At 47.1% G+C, this 19,438-nt stretch overlaps 1 protein-coding gene across 1 annotated transcript in view; it reads right to left on the bottom strand.

The window, feature by feature from the left end:
* Window positions 1-19,438, bottom strand: part of RNF17 (ring finger protein 17) — a 3,777,565-nt gene that overhangs the window by 2,607,890 nt on the left and 1,150,237 nt on the right. The window contains exon 15 of the mRNA XM_069639339.1: window positions 9,330-9,488. Coding sequence (XP_069495440.1) covers window positions 9,330-9,488 — 159 coding nt within the window. The remainder of the gene's footprint in view (window positions 1-9,329; window positions 9,489-19,438) is intronic.

Here is a 19,438-nt window from a genome sequence, read left to right on the forward strand (position 1 = left end):
TTCTGAGGTAACAGAACAGATATACAGCAGGGGGTAGGATACAGAGACATTCGGTTGTACAGGGTGGTGGGGTGGATAGAGGCGGATGGCGTATAGCGAGTCAGGTGGCACGGGGGCAAAGTGATGGCCTGGGTGTTGAGGAGGAGAGACTCCTTGAATAGGTGCATCTTGAGTTATGTTCTGAATTGGGAATGAGGGGGAAAGTCTGATGCGGATGGGGAGGAGGTTGCATGGTTTTGGGGCATAGACAGAGAAGGCTTGTTTTCTGGTCCTTTCCTTTCCTTTCCTTTTTGCAGCACGTGTCCTGTCTTCCGGTTGTGCGTTGTCTGCTGGAGATGCGGAGTTGCTCTGTGAGGTAGCTACATGACATTAGGGGGACTGTCTTATAGATAATGCAGCAAGACGTGAAGGTGATTAGTATGTGCAGTGGGAGCCAGTGAAGGCTGATGAGGGAAAACGGTGATGTGGTTGTATCTGCGGAGACACTTAATGAGGCATGTGGCTGCATGAAGGACACTTCCCAGGGGCACAAGGCAGGATGATGGGAGGAATTTCGAGGAGGGCATTGCCCCCATCCAGGTGGGATAGGACCAGTGTTTGAGCGGTGGATCTAAAGCCGTCCAGAGGGAGGCATATTGTTGGCATGTATGATGTTAGCCCGACTCATACAATGGCAATAGGGAGAGAAAAAGGAGCTGGGCCAGCCGGCCGGCCTCTCCCAATGACCAGTAGAGTGGAGCAAATGCATGCTCCTGGATGTCTCAGGGGGCCTTTAGAGAGTGGAGCAAATACCATGGTCCTGGCCCTCTCAGGGTCCAGCAGAGAGTGGAGCAAAGACTATGCTCCGGGTTGGCCCTTAGATCCCGAACGGTCAGGTTCTTTAGGCAGAAAAATAGGTCAGACCTACAGGCACTTGCAACTCAAGAGTGTGCTTTGAACCCTGGCTTCTCGTGCCTACTCAGAGCCTTATGGTGATGGCTAGAGTGGTGTGTCCCCAGCTTGGTTCTTCTTGGCGTTATCAGCATAATCCCGCCTTTCACAGCCCTCTCCACCTAGGCCGCAGTACCTTCTGCTGTTACAAGAGGGCATCAGGGTGCACTTAGCTTTCACATGAGTGCAGAGTCAGGTTACCATAAGGGAAGAGGTGTTTGGCGGACAGGGAGGGAGGGGTTATATGGGGGCTTCCCATCAGTAAATGGGTAGGTTATTCTCATGTAGGTACAGTTTGAGCCAAAACAAGAGCTATCAATTGGAGTTTTGAAGTGGACTTGGTTTCTTTTGACACATTCCCCCATTTAAATGTAAATGAGCACGCACAGAGCGGGGATGTTGGTAGTTCGGGTCACTGGACCTTGAGTGGCACGGCTACACAGGCCCACTGCACTGGAGGGAGGTGTGGGGTGGTCAGCCTTCTGTGAACAACCAGAGGGTGTTTCACAAACTAGTCCCTGGCAATCCCATACTCAGGTGGCCAAGGAAAGGCCATCGCTTTTGGATTCCGATCCTGTGGGTAGACAGGCGATGGAGGATCACCTGGGTAGGGGGTTCTCGTGGAGAGGGGGAGAAGCACCCAATGGTAAGATATGGTATGCCCCTTTTTCCACAACCCATTTAACCCCTATCCCTGTTTATTTTGTGGGAAACTACAACTTCCATAATTCCGCCCCACTTTGTAGTGACAAAAGGACTGCACCAAGGAATATGAGGAATGAGGATAGAAGGATTACCTCCCCTGACTTGCATTGACCCAGTCCCTGTAATGAGGCCAGGCAGAGCCAGGCATGTAACTAACAATGTACAATGAACGCTTATTAGCACTCCTTGCAAAGATTAAAGGTGGCATGCACAGGCACACTTTGATCAAGGCTGGGTATGAGAAGGAACAGCTCTCTTGAGGCTGATGCGAACCTGGCTATGCAAGGTGGAAGGCCAACGGGCTGATCGACAGTGGAGAGGATCAAGAGCAAGCCAGGCAAGATTTCCATGCTTTCCGGAGGCTGTGACCATTCGAAATGCAAAGGTAAGTGACCGGAGGAAAGAACCCTTCAAGTTGCCAGAAAGCGGCCCGCGACCCTCCCGGGTGTACAGCGGGGTTGGGGAGGAGCAAAAGAGGCGTTGGTAATGACCCTGAGCTGCAGGAAAGAGATGAAAGAAATCCAATCAACATAGCCATTGAGTTATCGAGGAAAACAAAATTCTGGTTGATGTTAAAGGGAAAGTGACTGTAATTTGAAAATTGAAAGTTGCGTAGGAGATGAAAAATGCAAAGATAACAGTCGTTGAAAGAAAAGGAAACACAGTAGCAGAGTGGTCCTGCAAGAGGAACTCGCACATTCGAAAGTCGTAAAAGGAAAGAAAGGTGAATAAGAAGAAAAGTGATATTTGTAAACTGTGAAATATGCCAAGGGGGCAAAAGTAAAATGTAAGAACTTTGGAGAAAAAAAAAGGACAAGAAGGCCAGTAAAATAGAATAAGAACTACGAAAAAGAACTTAAAGTACCAAGAGCCAATTGGTGTTGAATACAAACTTTGAAACTAAAAGGACAAGAGCTACAAATACCAAGAGGTCAGACTAAAGAGAGTGAGAATCATAAGTACCAAGAAATATTGGTGCAACAAGATGTTGGTTGTGAATTGAAGGATTGTTGAAAGTGGTTGAAGTAGTCATGCAGAGGTCTATATAGATTCCTTGCAGTCTTGAAAGTCTTTGACAGTGAAAAGATATATGAGATAAAAACATGGGGAAGGGTACCCCCACGAAGGAGAGACAGGCTTGAGCCCGCAGAGGGAAGCCTGTGCAAAACTTCGAGAAAATATGAACAGAGTATTGATGGCAAGGCGCGAGAAGCCTAAAGAAGTGATTGAACTACTAGAAATTGAAAGCCAAAGATTTAACTGTTGAATTGTACCAGTAACTTACAGTGTGCAAGACTGACAGAACTGTGCCCGTCCACCCATCCTTTGTTATTGGAGACTCTCTAGACCCCGTGGTGTCTAATCTGGGGAAGGGAGTTAGTGCTGAAGCCATTCTGACATTTCCTTTTGATACACTATTTTCATTTTGTATTTCCTTAGCACATTTGTTATTCTAAGAGGGCAAGGTTAGGTTTTCATAGTATAGGCCTTTTCATTTTTAACAGACTGACTTGGACGTTTCCGTTACTGTTTAATGGTCGAGATTACTCCCATTTTAGAGTTAGGGCCAGTTAGGAATTCTACCGTCCCAATCAAAAGTGTAAATGAAAGGTTTTTGAAACTTGTATCCATTATGTATGTGTCTACTATTGATACCATACCTTCCGCACACTTCCAAAAACACAGAGCGCAAATGTGCAGCTCTGTTATTGATGGTGTGGCCAGCACAAAAGAGCATTTGGGTTTGTGCGTTGGTAGATGTTCCTCAACCCCTCTCTTGTACGAGACGTAGTAGCTGATGGCCTGTACCAGGTACAGCCAATGGAAGTCTTCCTCTGCCTTGGAATGACACGCTGGAAGGTGGATATTGATATTTTATTTATATAGCGCCTATACACGAAAAGTTTCACAGCGCTTCAAGGTGGGGGAGGGAGCAAGGGAAAATAATCACATTCTTACAAGTCATTGAGACATTAAGAATTGGCAAATAAACTATCATACTAAGCCTGACGACATTTCTGATGGTGCAAGAGCATTGACAAGAAATTAGAGCAGGATAGGGGTGAGGGGGGTTGGGGCAGGTGAGGAGCAAACAATAAACAATCATACTAGGCCCAATGACATTTCTGACCGTGAAAGAGCATTGACTATTGTGAGGGGCGGGGGAAGAAGAAGAGAAGGTACAGGCGGGACAGAAAAGATGTAGGGATAGACTGAAAATCAGAATGAGCATGGTGAGCAGAGGAGAAGCCGGCGATGGTCAAGTGTCTGGGAGCAACCATACAAATGGAAGGTGGTCAGCGATGTATGAGCACTCCATGAATAAAATGTCAATTAATGCATTAAAGATTCCCACGGACGATGATGGTACCTCCTTAATGTGGCCGTCTGTTGCCGTACTTCGGATGTATGGCAGGTTGTGGAAGCAGCAGGGTCATTGTTGCTAGAGCAGGCAGAGGAAGGCGAAAGTTCGGCGTGTTCGAAACGCTGCTACAATTAAAAGTAGCTCCATACATAATGTGTCCAGAAGATTCAAAAGCATGGTGCTAGGCACACCATGTACACGATGCAGCAGTAAGGCAATTTCAAGCAAGTTTGCAGTGGATGATGATTGCACAGAAATAAATTCTGTGCTGACGCCCAGTGTGCAATGTGGTACATCCCCCACAAAAGCCCAGATGTTCAGAGAGAAGAAAATCCAAGACCACCTTTGGGAGAATGAGGATCTCACTCTAAATATCAGCTTCTCATTGGAGAAAATCAAATTAGAGGTTTAACAGACAACACCTGGAACTCACTCACCCACCTAGTGGAAGGGCTGCAAACCAGGAAAATCAGCTCAAAGGAGAGATTCTCTCCAAAAGGTTTATGGTCGATAAAATAAAAGGCTTGCTTGCTGTATTAGTATAGCATTCATAGAACTGTGCAGTCCTACGAACGATGCAAACACATCATATTTATTTGGTTAAACTAGGCAGGATTGTCTTGCTCTTTGAAAGGGACTCTCGTGGTCCAGTGGTGAAGGGTTAGCCATTTAAGCCAAGCAACCTGGGTTTGAGTCCCAGCAAAATTGGGACTTTCTGAAGTTCATGGAAAAGCCCAAGCTGTGCAATAGGCTGCACACCCAGGAACACGTGCCAACGCCTGGTCTGGGGAGCATGCTCGGACGAGCATGTCATCTAGGTAGGGAAAGACAGAATTACACTCCGAGCCACCACCACTACCAGCAGCTTGGTGAAAACCCTTGGTGCTGAAGAAAGGCAAAACAACCGAACTCTGAAGTGGTAGTGATGTGGGCACACAACAAACTTCGGGTACCTCCTGTGCTGCGGATGAATATGAATGTGGAAGCATGCATCCTGAAGGCCCAGTGATACCAACTAGAGCTGTAGTTCGACAGCTTGGAGGATCTGAACTACAGAGGCCATCTTCAATTTGTAAGTTCGTAGGTACAAATTCAGCAACCTCAGATCCAGAATCGGCCCACTAGTACCACCTCTTACCTCATTGCAAGCATGGAGAATGTCCGCCTGCACACTTTGAGAGAAGCTGACGGACAGCCTCAAAGAGGATGGGGTGCGGAGGCAAGGCATAGATGTGAGGAAAGTGGTCTGGAGGATGCTGAATGGAGGGGAGACTATAACCCTGTTTAACGTGCTGTAAGCGTAACAGGGAATTCCTGACTTTTGGCAGAAGATCCTTTCACAGGAGTTTTGCACCCTGGGTAGCTGAAGAGTTAGCAGCTGATGCTGCGTCTGCCTTAGTCATCTTGGGGCAGCCTGACCTATCCCACAGAAAGCATAAGTGGCAGAGTGGCAAAAACCTCGACCCCACTATTGGACAGCTCTGAGGGCTGTTGCACAGTGAAGACCAAGTACTTAGCCATCACCTTAGAGGATTCAAACCTCTGCAAGCCATCATCAGCAGCTTTACAGTAAAAAATGTTTATGCCCATCAAAGGGCATGTCCAGGAGCGTTGCCTGTATGTCATCATCCACGAGTAATGTTGTACTACTGTGCCAGTGGTCATCGATTGGCTCACAGTCCTCTGTATCGAGTCTCAACTGCAGAATCTGGTGATAAGACTCTGTGATCCTGTACAATGGCTAGAAACCCCACTTTCAAATCACCTTCAAGGAGGCCAATGTGGAGCAGAAGCTTAAGGAGAACTTCCCCCAATGCACAGGAGGGCTTCACAGCCTGGAGAGCAAGGCTGCCAGAAGCGAACACCCTCTTGCCTCACTCGTGCAGGCTCTTACTCTCTCTGTCAGGGGGAAGAGAGGGAAACGTGGACGATTTCAAATTGGATATGGCTGCCTGTACCACCAAGCTATTGGTGATGCATGGGTGGACAAGAAAGACTGATTTGAGGGGACCGGGCAGTGTTTCTTCACCAGCCCCCTGTCGATCACATGTGTACAGGGGGGGCGCCTCCCACACCTCCAGCATCAGAGCTTCCACAGCTAGATTGAACGGCAGCAAGTTCTCCTCTTTCAGTCCATAGTCCATGATATCAGTAAGATCAAATTGGGCCTTTGGCTTGGCCAGGGCTAACCCTAGGGTGTCAGCAACTTTAGTCATTAGCCTCTGAAATGGTGTGAGGCTTTCCTGGGGTGCAAGATGGTATATCCAGTTCAGGAGAGGTTTTAAGCCTGCTGGCCTCTTGAAGATCTGAGGACAGGCCCTTCAGGTCCTCACCCTCCACATAAAGCTCCTCTGTGAAGTCCCTCTTCTCTCAGGCACATAGGTCCCTATCCAAAGGAAACTAAGTGCCCCTCTTCATCCAAATATAGACCATTTAAGACATAAATGGCCTCAATATAAGCAGGGTGTGTTCCGGATGGGGCTCTGTTGTAGTTCAGGGTAGGGCCAGGGCTGAGGCCTTGCTGCCCAAAGGCAGTGCCTGTTGGCCCCAGGGCACATTGGTGCCCTTGGGCTCCAGGCCAAAGTCCTTAGGCGTGTACAGTCAATGTCGGTTTGAGACAATGCAGTAGGCTCTGCTAGAGTTGACGGCATCAAGGTCGAAGCAGCCGGGGTCTTGGCAAAGATGTCTAGGACTTTCAGACGAAAGTCTCCCGTTGCTTCGGGGAGGATTGGGCTGAAAAACAGTACCTGTGGGGCCATCGCCAGAGAGTCCTAAGAACAATGCTTCCTCTTCTTCAACAATAGAAGAACCACTCGTGAAACGAGACCCCTTGCAGTACTGCTTCTTTTTATCTTTACATGGGGAGTATCGCTCTTCAGACCAGTGATCCGAAATACACGACCTCTACTGCGCTCCTTCACTCTTCTCCTTGTTAAAATATGGGTAGAGTTTGGACACCCTTTCTCAGAGGGCCTTGGGATGCATGGATTGGCACACCGACAATATTGAGTGTCATGCTTCTCCCCCAGGCAGTAGAGACAAATGCTGTGGGAATCCGATACAGACATCTACCAACCACAATACGCCAAAAGTTTAGAACAAGAGGCCTTCACAGGTTCAGCTTTATACTCAACGAAACAAAGTGCATTTTTGCGAAGCAAACTGAGTGAGGGGAAATAAGGAACAGAGGTCACAGGATGCAGCGCCTCGATATATAAATGCCCTGTGTGCTGTCGCACTGTGCCCCCTGGTGGCGAAAATGTTTCTGAAGAACATCTACGATGCAAATAGATTATCAGATGAGAAATCTGTGGAAGGAAGGAATCCAAGTGTGCAGCTACACCAGGTATGCTTTGCTCACAATGACTGAGTGAAGCTTGAAAATCTAATAATGGCAGATCTAAAAAAAAGCAGTCAGCTTAATTATTCAAAAATCCACACTTGCACACAGAGCAGTCCTGCCTGGAGAGAGGAATTTTTACTAGTGCATATGTCGCAAAAATAGGTTATCTAACCGAACTGCAAACGTCTCTCTCAGACCATGCTCAATGCTGCTCTTCGTGGGATAGTGGGTGAGATCATCAAGTTTCCTGTGGCCAATCAAGTCCTATTTTTTCCTTTGGATTCTAGTTTTTACTTTGAAATGTAGGAAAAGTACAAAACCCTGAATTCCAAGAAAAACAGGACTCTATGACATTCTCACACAGGGCCACGGAAAACTGGAGTTCTCTGGACCAAGTGCAGAGCTACTAAAGAAATTAAATCCCAGCCCATGTCACCCAAATTTTATCTCTGCCTGACCTAGTACTCGGTTCTCTGAAGAGCCGCTAAATTATGTTTAGAGCAATAGTTTTTATAAATATTTGTATTTTTCCTCGAGTATTAAACACTCATCTAACATATTATACTAAAAATTAATGCATGATACAAATAAAATTGCAATATTTTTTCTGTGTCCCTCACAAAGGTGAAGGTTTGTAAGATTTGATAGCTTTTTAACAGCACTGGATATACTTGCCAACATCTACAGGCAGTCACTCCCAACACCCGCCTCATTAGCACCCCTCTACACATGCAGCGCAGAGGTCCGTCCAGCTGCACAGACCCATGATACAACTTAATATAGTAAATTACCTTCTGTACACCGAGAAGGTCTTAAGTGTCTTTAATATGTATGGGATAATGATGGTGTCCCCAAAGATTAACTCCCACACATTTTTTTTTCAAAAGTAATTACCAGCTATATGTGGCTTTTTAAAGTAATTAAGCTAACTTTTGCTGATATTGCTATCACTAAATAAGCAGTCAAGTCACTAATTCCTTATGTATTCCCTGCATACCAGCTAATTATTTTTAAGAGTACTAAAACGTGGACATAGTACAATAATAGAGCAATAATAGACTTAATACAAACATTCAAAACATGCATGTTTTTGACTAGGTCTAACAGTATTTTGCTTTGTGCAGAAGCAGGAATGGAGACTCCCTTCATGTAAAATGATGCCAAAAAAGACGAGAACAAACACAATGTGATGCAGCTCACATGAAGAAACGCTTCAATGTACAAAGATGCATGGAAGCACAACAAGCACTTTAAAGAAGCATTCAACACACCCCTTACCAACTAACACTGCTCCACTGGACAAGCAGCTGACTGACACCAAGGTCTTTCTCTTTTAAGTATCTTTATTAGTTTGGCAGTAAGCAAGAAAAGCTTGATACAACCAGACCTAAAAAAAGAAGTATGTGAAAAGCTGTATGCAAAACTAGGCAGGAGAAGGACACTAAATGCTCAAGACCCCGAAGAAGGAACTCTGTTGGATTAATCGTTAGTTGTTGTTTAAGTGATAGAAGTATGGTGTGACACTGGACGGTGGAGTTTGATTTCGAGAGATTCCGATATATCCTTTAGTATTAGTTTGAGGAAGGAAACCCCCTCTCAGAAGAAAGGGATTAGCATTTTTTTTTTAAACTATAAATATACGTTTTTAGCAACCAATGTACCACCTTTATGTCAGCTTCTTTCTACAGAGTTGAGTGGTAAGATCAGTTTAAGAACATATAACTGGAAAGAAATGAGAGCGGTAGCTGAAGGAGGGCAGTGAGGAGTGGAGATGAACGAAGGCCTTTAAAAGAGAAATACACTTGATTAATGTATTTGAAATAACTTTTGTGTAACGCTCCATTGTGTTGAGATTTACTTTCTGTATTTTGCATTTAAAAAGGCTTCATTAAAAATACGATCTGTACATATAACTCAAGTAAACCATCCCATTTGCAGGGACATCTCTCCGGGACCAGTAAAACCAAAAATGTAAAAAGTTGTTACCTAGTACCAATACATCGTTAAGACAAGGTGCACAATTTGTGCTGCAGTAGAGTGCAAGGTTTTGTTCCAACTGGTTTGCAGTTTTCTTCTTAGAATATCTTTGTATGTAGAAGTGACATGGATTTACAACATGAGTCACAAACACTAGTTCCTGATCATCTGCACACAAAAAAAAGAAAATTACTATAAAAAAATACATTTGAACTTTAACAAAAAATGTCAACATAACAAGGAAGAATAACACCTTATCAATGCCAGATCTTGAGTGTAAAAACTCCTTGACTACTAATTATTGGAATTTTGAGTAGGGCAAGAAACATGCGCACAGAACTTCAAAAACAATTAATGTCCTTGCACCTCCTTCCCCATATAAGCCTTGAGTTGAGAAAGCTATATTCCCTCTTCACCCAGAGTTCAATTAAAGCACTAAGACGTAGCTGAATCATTAATAAACACTGCTCTCTTTTCTACTTGGTTCACGCATCAAACATGCCATTTCAAAACACCCAGGTTTTAACAAGCAAGCGTTCTTGGGTGCCTCATCTAACAACTGAGATTCTGTTAAATATCAGTACTATATTCTGTTAAATATCAGTACTATGTTTTGGCTGTTCACAGTACTTCAATATTTTTAATAAAGGAATGCAAACACTAGTAACCCTAGAAAACTAATTGTCCTTTTTGCTTAATAAAACAGTCTCAGAATGTGGAAACGCCATCTGCTTATCAAGATCTTTAAACCACATTTTAAACCATAGGAAGATAGTGGGGGCTGTATGTACATTTAAGGTTGACTTATACAATGGGTTTAATTTCTCCACAAGTAAAAACAAGTTGGTAAAATTAACTGGTCTGAGCTATAGAGTGTATGACATGCATTACTTACCGTAAAAGCATTTCTGATGATTGTATCTTCTTAGATTCACATGCTGTGCATATGGTCCGACATCCAGTGGTAACCGCAGAGTATTGCATCTTGTCTTTCGGGGGACTGAAAGGGGACGTCGACATAGGCGTGTCTGAAACACTAACCCTATCGTGACGTGTGTAGTACCCAAAATCCCTCACGCGCCGAGGTCCCTCCGATTGTATTTTGTTTTGCCATGAGGGAGTGAGTGAGTACATGAAGAGAGAAAGTAGTAAGAAGTCTATGTTCCTTCCACCCTGAGCGGGGAGGCAGGGAGGGCGCATGTGAATCTAAGCAGATACAATCATCAGAAATGCTTTTACGGTAAGTAATGCATGTCTTCTGATGCTTGTTAATCTGCTTAGAATCACATGCTCTGCATAGACTAGCGAGCAGTACCCGGAGTTGGAGGTGGGTTGTGAGAAGGAACAGTAGAAAAAATATGTCTTAGTACTGCTTGTCCCACCTGAGAATCAGACCTAGAATGAGTGTCTAGGCAATAGTGTTTTGTAAAGGTGTGTACAGAACTCCAGGTTGCCGCTTTGCAAATGGACTCTAGGGGAACATTTGCAATGAATGCTATGGATGCCCCAGTGCCTCGAGTAGAATGTGCTCGAGGCTTGAAGGGCAGTTCTCTCGTTGCAAGAGTGTAACAGTGAGATGCATTTGACAATCCACCTTGATATTGCTGATTTAGAGACAGGGTCCCCTTCTCTACCAGCTGCCACTGAAACAAAGAATTGTTTAGTTTTCCTCAGTGGTTTGGGTCTATCCATGTAGAACATGACTGCCCTGCGCACATCTAGTGTGTGAAGGCTTCTTTCGGCTATGTTAGTAGGTCTCTGGAAGAACGTGGGTAGTTCGATTGACTGGTTCACATGGAACTTTGAAATAAATTTCGGCGCAAATCTGGGATGAGTGCGCAGAACTACCTTATCTTTGTGGACTGTAACAAAGGGGTCCAAGACCGAGAGGGCCTGTAGTTCGCCAACTCTTCTGATAGAAGTGATAGCTACTAGAAAGGCTGTCTTGTAAGTCAGGTCTTTCAGACTAGCTTTATGCATAGGCTCAAAAGGGGGTCCCATGAGCCTAGTTAAAACCACATTTAAATCCCACCCAGGGGCTGGGTGAGTGATGGGGGGATACATTCTTTTAACCCCTTCCATAAAGGATTTAATCACAGGTACTTTCCACCACGACACCTTTTGCTGTGACGTGGTGTAGGCTGACAACGCCGCTAGGTGAACCTTTAAGGAATTGAACACTAACCCAGAGTCCAACAGATGGGTTAGATATAACACAATGTGTGAAGGCGAGCAATCTGTGAGATTGACGCTTTTGGAACTGCACCAGATGACAAAACGTTTCCATTTGCTGGCATAGCAATAACGTGTGTTAGGCTTTCTTGCCTCCCTCAGTATGTCCATGCATCTTTGAGGGAGTTGCAGATGTCCAAACTCTGACCTCAAGAGCCAGGCTGCTTAATTCAGAGTTTGTGGGCATGGGTGCAGAGTCTCCCCCTTGTCCTGAGACAACATGTTGTACGGGCAGGGCAGCTTGACTGGTGGGGAGAGGGACATTTCCATCAGGTGCGCGAACCAGGGTTGACGGGCCCACATGGGAGCCACCAGAATCATGGTGGATGGTTCCTGGTGCATCTTGTGTAGTATCTTATTCAGAAGGGGAGTCACATTTCCCCGACCAAGATATCCAGAGACCGTTCCCCTTGGATCGTTTCTGGGGGTACCTGGAGGCGTAATCTGGGCATTGGGCGTTCTCCTGAGTAGCAAACAGGTCGATCTCTGGAAACCCCCATTCTGCAAAGACGTTGGAAACAATGTCTTCGTGCAGACGCCATTCGTATTCTTCTGGCAGAGGAACATCTCTGCTGAGTACATCTGCCAGAAGATGGAGTTCCCCTGGAACATGTTGGGATATCAGAAACATCTTGTGTTTGAGAGCCCCTATCCAGGTGTTTTGGGACAGCTTGAATAGCCTTGGAGAGTGAGTGCCCCCCTGTTTGTTCAGGTAATACATTGCTGTTGTGCTGTCGGTTAGGACCAGCACGGTCTTCACTTGCAGTTGCTCCTGAAAGGCTTTCAATGCTTTGAACACTGCGAGTAGCTCCAGTAGGTTTATATGGTTGGACGCTACCTGAGGGGACCACACTCCGTGCACTCTCTGTTGAAGCAGGTGAGCCCCTCACCCTGTGAGAGATGCGTCTGTCGTGAGAGTGGCTTCCACTGCAGGGGTGGTGAAGGTTTTCCTCTTCAAGAGGTTCTCCCTCGACCACCACCGCAGAGAGAGAACGAGGGCTGACGAGACAACTAACAGATCCTCCCATTGTCAGCTGGCCTGACACCGCTGGCTGTTGAGCCACTCTTGTATGGGACGCATGTGCAGGCGCGCGTGGGGGACCAAGTATATGCATGACGCCATCATTCCTAGCAAACGCATAGCTTTGCGTACCGTCACCTCCCGACTGGCTACATACTGAGGAACTTGAGAGAGCATGTTCTAAACCCTATCGCTGGAAGGGAAGACTAGACCGTCTTCCGTACGAATTAGAGCCCCCAGGAACTGTTTTACTTGGCTGGGGACTAAGCTGGATTTCTTTTCGTTGATAGAAAATCCCAGGCTGAACAGTAGGTCTACTGTCTTTTGGGTGTTCGAAAAACAAACGTCGAATGAGTCCCCCGTGATGAGCCAATCGTCGAGGTAAGGGTAAACTGGAACTGAAAGTCTGCGCAGGTGTGCTGCTGCCACTGCCAGGACCTTGGTAAACACCCTTGGCGCCGAGGCTATGCCGAAGGGGAGTACCGTGAACTGGTAGTGTTTGTCCTGAATCACGAACCTTAGGAATTTTCTGTGCGCTGGCAGCATTGAAATATGAAAGTATGCATCTTTCATATCCAATGTTGTCATGAAGTCCCCTTGTTTTAGCAATGGGATCACCTCTTGCAGTGTTACCAAGTGAAACATCTGGGGCTTTATGAACTTGTTCGCTGGGCGCAGGTCTAGAACAGGACGCATGGTGAGATCCTTTTTGGGTACAAGGAAGTATACTGAATAGATACCCTCGTTTACCTGAAGAATCGGGACGGCTTCTATGGCGTCCTTTCCCAGCAGCGCCTCCACCTCTTGGACTAGGATCTGCAGATGTTTCGGTGAAAGGCGTCAATGTTTCGGCAGTCTGAACTGTGGGGGTCGGGTGAATTCCACGCAGTAACAGTGGGCGACCGTCTTTAATACCCACTGGTCTGAAGTTATCCCCTCCCATGCCTTGAGGAAAGATGTTAATCGCCCCCCGGCCGGGGAGACATGGGAGGGGACCTGAACTTGGTGGTCGTTTCTGACCCGAGGTTGACACACCTCTGGAATTGGAGCCTCTGCCTCTATTCTTTCCGCGCTTCTGACCCCTCTTGGGGTAGTAAGTGGGGCTTGCAGCTGGTTGACTTGAGTTGAAGTTGCACGTGCCGAAATTATTTTGAGCGGCGCGGGCTTGTCCTCGAAAGGACCGCCGAGAATTGCTGCCCCTCTGTGAAGAGGGTTTTTGGGAAATCTGGTGCAGCGACTTAATAGTCTCGTGCTCCTTCTTGGCTGTCTCCAACGCATCGTCTACGGCCTTCCCGAAGAGGTTGGCCTCTTCTATGGGTTGGTTGATGATGATGATGGATGCCTGGGTCTCAGGCCTGAAGCCCGACGTGCGCATCCATGCGTGTCTCTTTAGGAGAGTACCCTGTGCGAGAGACCTGCCTGCTGTCTCTGCGGAGTCAAGCATATTCTTTACAACATTTTGATGGGCAAGTTCGCCCTCCGAGACAATGGCGAGAAGCTTGGCTCTGGTTGGTTCCGGAACCTCCTGAAGGCCTTCCTGGAGTAGGTTCAATTGGGCGTCGACGTAGCTTGCCAGTAACGTTGTGTTATTGGCAATCCGGACGGTATAAGCCGCCGCCGACGTGACCCGTTTGCCTAAGGCATACAACCTTTTGGACTCCTTGTCCGGGGGTGACTCTCCCGTGGCGAGGGGAACCCCTGCTCTCTTGCTTGTGTTGGTCACCACCAGCGAGTCTGGGATTGCGTGCCCTTTGATATAAAGCGAGTCGGTGGGGGGAGGGCCGGAAAGGTTTTTCGACCCTTGGGTTCACAGCCCTAGTCTGAGCGGGTGTGAGTAAGGAAGGGGCCAGCCGTCTCTTTACAGAGCTCAAGAAAGGGATAGACTGGCTTGCCGGAGGCTTGTCAATAATGTTTTCCGCGAAATCCGGTTCGGGCAAGGCTTCAAGCGTGGCAATTTTAAAGAATTCCGCTGCTTTTTTCAACATGTTGTTGAAAGCCATTTGATCAAACACCGGGGGAGCTTGTCGAACCAGTGTGGATGGGGGAGAGTCGAGGCAAACGATATCAGAATTGTGATCATCCTGCTGGGTGTCCTCCCGGTTGTCCGTTGCGCCTTGATCTTCCCCATAATTGTCCAGAAAAGAAGCCTCCTCTTCTTCTGTATAGATGTCTCTATACGTGTCTTTCTGGACATCTTCTTGATAAATCACCATAGTGTTGAACATCTAGGTGTTGGGCAACTTGTTTTTGAGGGTTAGGGTCTACCCGAGCTTTTTCGGCGGAGGTTGATCAGAATCCCTGAAAAACTGCTCCAGCCGATCCATATACCCCTCAAATTGCTCTGTGGTCCACTTGGATGACCCAAATGGACCCAGCTGAGCAGGAACCGGGTCCTCCGCCCTAAGTTGTTGAGAGGATCTCCTCAGGGTGCTTGAGAGGGGTACCTGGCTTTCTTCCTAAGAGTCTTCGTGATAGTCTTCCAAATCCGTGGAAAACCTTTCGGCGGATTGGCCCATAACTGTGGGCGAAACCGGTACTAGGCCCACCGCCGTAGCAATCCTATTGATGCTCTTACTGATAGTCACCGAATCTTCAGGAGACAACGCCTCAGATGATGGCTTCTCGGGTAGAGGCCTACTCGTAGTTTTCGGGCCTGCACGGGCCTTGGAAACTGTGAAACTCGTCGAAGCTTCTTGTTCAGAAACTTCGGCGTGTGTAGTTTGGGGAGTAGCACCCTTGTTATGTTTGTTAAGCCTGGTCGTCATGCGCTGCTGCGGATGCGGGGAAGGCTTCGGATCAGATCGATCCGATGGCGCTTTCGCCTTCTTCGACAAAGTTGTCGAGGAGGGCGCTTGGGTTGTGTGCTTTGTGCGGTGCAATTGTACGCCACTGTCACCGGGTGTAGTCCCTGTAGCAAGACCGGAGTCGAGCCTGGAAGGGTCGGGGACGGGCGTGGCGGCTCTAGAATAGTCCGCCTCAAGGTCTATAACGTCCGCGTTGGACGTTTGGTCATCCGATGTACCCCAGTCACTCTCGGCTGGTGTCGCGGCAGGGGAGGGAGGCTCCATGCGTGACATTCCGTACGCGACCCACCGCTTCAACCAGCGCTCCTTAAGGGTTTTACGTTTAGGCGTTTATACGCCGAACACCGCTTTAGTGCTCTAGGGGGAGACAAGCGTTACACGACGTGTGCTCGTCTTTCCACGGATATCTGACCCTTCACACAGGGCAGAATCTAAATGGAGTCCTTTCCATAGCAGAAGGGAAGGGTGACCAGACCAAAAAGGAAAGAAGTGGAAAAGAGGAAAGACATCATAGCAGTATGGCAAACCCCGAGCCCACTCTCCCTACTGTGTAGGCCGGCCAGAAGGCCCGACCACGTGAAGGTCCGAACGCCGGATCTTAGGTGCCGGAACCCACAGCCGTAGACGATTCCCCCGTAGCCTTCGTCGAAGATGTTCTTGATAGGCGAAGTGACTTAGCAGGGATTAAACCGACAATTCGGGAAGATAAACAATGTCTCATGAAGAGCTCCGCTATAGGGCGACCAGTTATCTGGGCGGAAAAAAACAATCTGAGGGACCTCGGCGCGTGAGGAATTTTGGGTACTACACACGTCACGATAGAGATAGTGTTTCAGACTCGCCTATGCCGACGTCCCCTTTCGATCCCCCGAAAGACAAGATGCAATACTCTGCGGTTACCACTGGATGTCGGACCATATGCACAGCATGTGATTCTAAGCAGATTAACAAGCATCAGAAACTTACATTCTCTTCTTGTAAACCTATACTGACGCTAATAACCACTGGCCACTAAAGCTCATGTTAAATCTACCCTCTAGGTTTTAAATGACCACCTAGCCTACAATTTGCATTCATATATATTTTAAAATCAACATCTTAGAATACCAACATTCCTGCAATAATATTAGGGGCCTGTGTTGCCCTTTAAGAGTTAACATAAAAACTGTCATCCAGAGAATGAACACAGAATTTCCCTACTTGTTTGAAGTTTGTCAACTTGTAGGGTACAAAACTGACCACACATTTATAAAAATGAAAAGGAGAAAGACAACAATTCTGGCACACTAATTTTGTGACTCGCAGACTGGTGTAATATTTTCTGAGCATAATATACTTCACTTTTGTGCAGTTATAGCAATGCAGGTTTCCAATTGTTGCCTGTTTGAACATCTCCGGAGAGTGGAGCATGAGTGGTTTACTGAAGTTCACTGCAGATCACAAGGTAAATGTAATTGTTTGAAATTAACTTCTCCAGCGCAGTCTCCGCTGAGCTTTTTTGTTGTGGTGACCCTACAAACTGGTTCAAAATGCTTCGCTTACGAAGTTTGTCTAAGCACTCTAATAAGTCGCTGCATGAGCAGATGTTGCAAATGGCGACAGAAATGCCCCTTCCTGCTTCCCCGCCGGCACTCGGCAATTCAAACTTTAAAGCCAAACCGCCTACTGTATCAGAACTTTGGTATTTAACACCCCCAATTGCTGTCGGCCCTGTACAGGTCAGCAACTCGAATGCTAAGAATTCCGAAACTAACTCAGCCCCATTGAGCTCTTGTTCAGGGAACCTGAAAACGAAGTACTCCTCTGATGACCTAATTGAAACCGCTGGGAAGCAAGAGAAATGAACAAGTTACTTACCAAACTGGTAACTCTTTCGACTGGATGTTCCTATTAACGTAATCCTCATCTATGACATGTAATGTCCACAGCTGTGCTGCTTTGGAAATATTTTCAGCAGAGGGCGTCCTTGTGTCAATGTCGTCAGGTCGGTGTCCCTCAAAGGCCTCCGTGGATGTTAAAAGTAGCACGCACAGCGTCCGTAGCCTCAGTTCATGTTTTTCCCCCCTCACAACGTATGGCCCACATGTCCAGAACCCAGCATTGACTGCACTTAGCCTTGGGGGACGTAAGCTGTAAAGGCACGGGAAATTCTTTAGAGGGGTAGGCTGTGAGGGCAATGAGGAATACGTTGGAGGAACATCCAGTCGTAAGAACGTTACCAGTTTGGTAAGTAACTTGTTCTTCAAATGGATTGTGTCCTCCAACGTATTCCTCATTTATGACAGACTCCCAAAGCAGTAACAATGATTGCCATTTAATTGGGTATGTGTAAATTCTTTCCCCTTCTCCAGAGTAAAGCACTGCCTTACCATAGGCAACCAGAGCATGGGAAGAACCCAGGGAGTAACGCTTAACAAACCTGTGTATAGAAGACGACGTTGCAGCGTCGCAGATATTTTTCAGTGGCACACTCCTCTGGAGCCTTTCTTGGAGATTCAACAGCCTCAGGGGGCTTCCAACAGCAAATTATGACAAGCAGGCACCGATGGCGTTGACGGCTCAGACTGAGCTGACGCCGTGAAAGGCGAAGACCTTCAAGGTTTCGAAGGTCTGACTCCAGGAAAATCCCTGACCGACTCCCTCGATGGACATGGCGCCGACAGCATAGAGATTTTTTCGACAGCCTCACAGGCTTCGACGGTTTCGTGGGAGACGAAGACCGCAACCTGGAATGTCTCTGGCGATTCCCTGAATCCTTGTCCGAACGGGACCTCGACTGCTGCCCGGGCCCCAGGGCACACGTGCATCGGACCGAGACTGTTCCTTGCCGGATTCAACCAAAAGCACAGACGGAACTGTGCAGCGAGACCAAAAAATCAGCACCATTTGCTCCCGAAACGTCTACTATTCCTCGGGGGTAGAGGATTTAGTGGAGCAGGACACCTTTTTTGAAGAGCCTTCATCCTACGAGGACAAGGAAGGTGAACTGTGATGTTGCTTCCGGGACCGCCTCGAAGAGGACGAGTGGCGCGAACCACTCCGGGACCGAGACCGTCTGGACGTCTTCCGACGAGGAGACTCTCGACTCGTCGGCCGACATAAAAGCTGATTTGGATTTACGGGGTTTGGAAACGTGGCCTACCTTTAATTTCCCCTTACACTACCTCAAGTGTTAGGGAGAATTCTTATTCGATGGCTAATTTCCCTTACCTAATGAGTCCCTCAGCAGCTTTGCTGGATTTCTGGAGTTTATTTTTTCCACCTGGTAAGAGTGTGAGCTTTTCCCCCACTCTTACCTGTGTTTTGCCATGTGTATTTCAACTGATATTGTGATTGTGGACTCTGGAGTACACCACTTCTGTAGCCCCACTCTGTGTGTTACAAAGCACCTCCAGTGCAGTGACACAGGGTTGTCTTAGACTTCCCACCGACTCCATTTTCTGGGGCCGACTACTGTCCCCCACAAAAGGGTAAAGTTGCCATTAACTTTACATAGTCACTTTTACCACGGATCCAGTACACCGCATTTTATATGGAGTATTGGAGAGGGTTAATTCTTAGCCTTTTTTATCTGTGCCTCTTGGAGCATTGTTTCGCTCCCTTAACATTAAGACTTGGATGGTGGCAGTGGTATCTACCCTAATTTTCCTACTGCGATTATATTACATAACGTGGTAACCTTTTAGGCCTTTTAGTAGCCTCGAACTTTAAACCCACTTTACCAAATACTTTTTATTTCGTCTCCGGTTGGGTTTAATCCCCATTTCTTTTTGTTAATATCCTTCTTGGGTCTTTCTTTGCGTGGCAAACCAGGTTTGCCTCCTTTGTTCGCAGACATTTGGCAGGCTTCTGACCAGAAGCTCCATTTTGGTGTCTGGGTGTCTAGGTGGGCTGAATGTGAGGGAGGGGTGTAGTCACCCCCTGCACAGGGTCTCCTTGGAGACCCAAGTCGCACTTTGTGTTGATTGGCTGAGGTGGTTGCCAGCCAGGCGGTGTGAAAGGGGGATTTTGGCATAAAAGGCAGGACTCTTGGGCTAGAAGGCAGAGTCGCCACTGGAACT

Source organism: Ambystoma mexicanum, chromosome 7q (genome assembly GCF_040938575.1).
Source record: "Ambystoma mexicanum isolate Mex_15411 chromosome 7q, UKY_AmexF1_1, whole genome shotgun sequence".
Classification (NCBI taxonomy): domain Eukaryota; kingdom Metazoa; phylum Chordata; class Amphibia; order Caudata; family Ambystomatidae; genus Ambystoma; species Ambystoma mexicanum.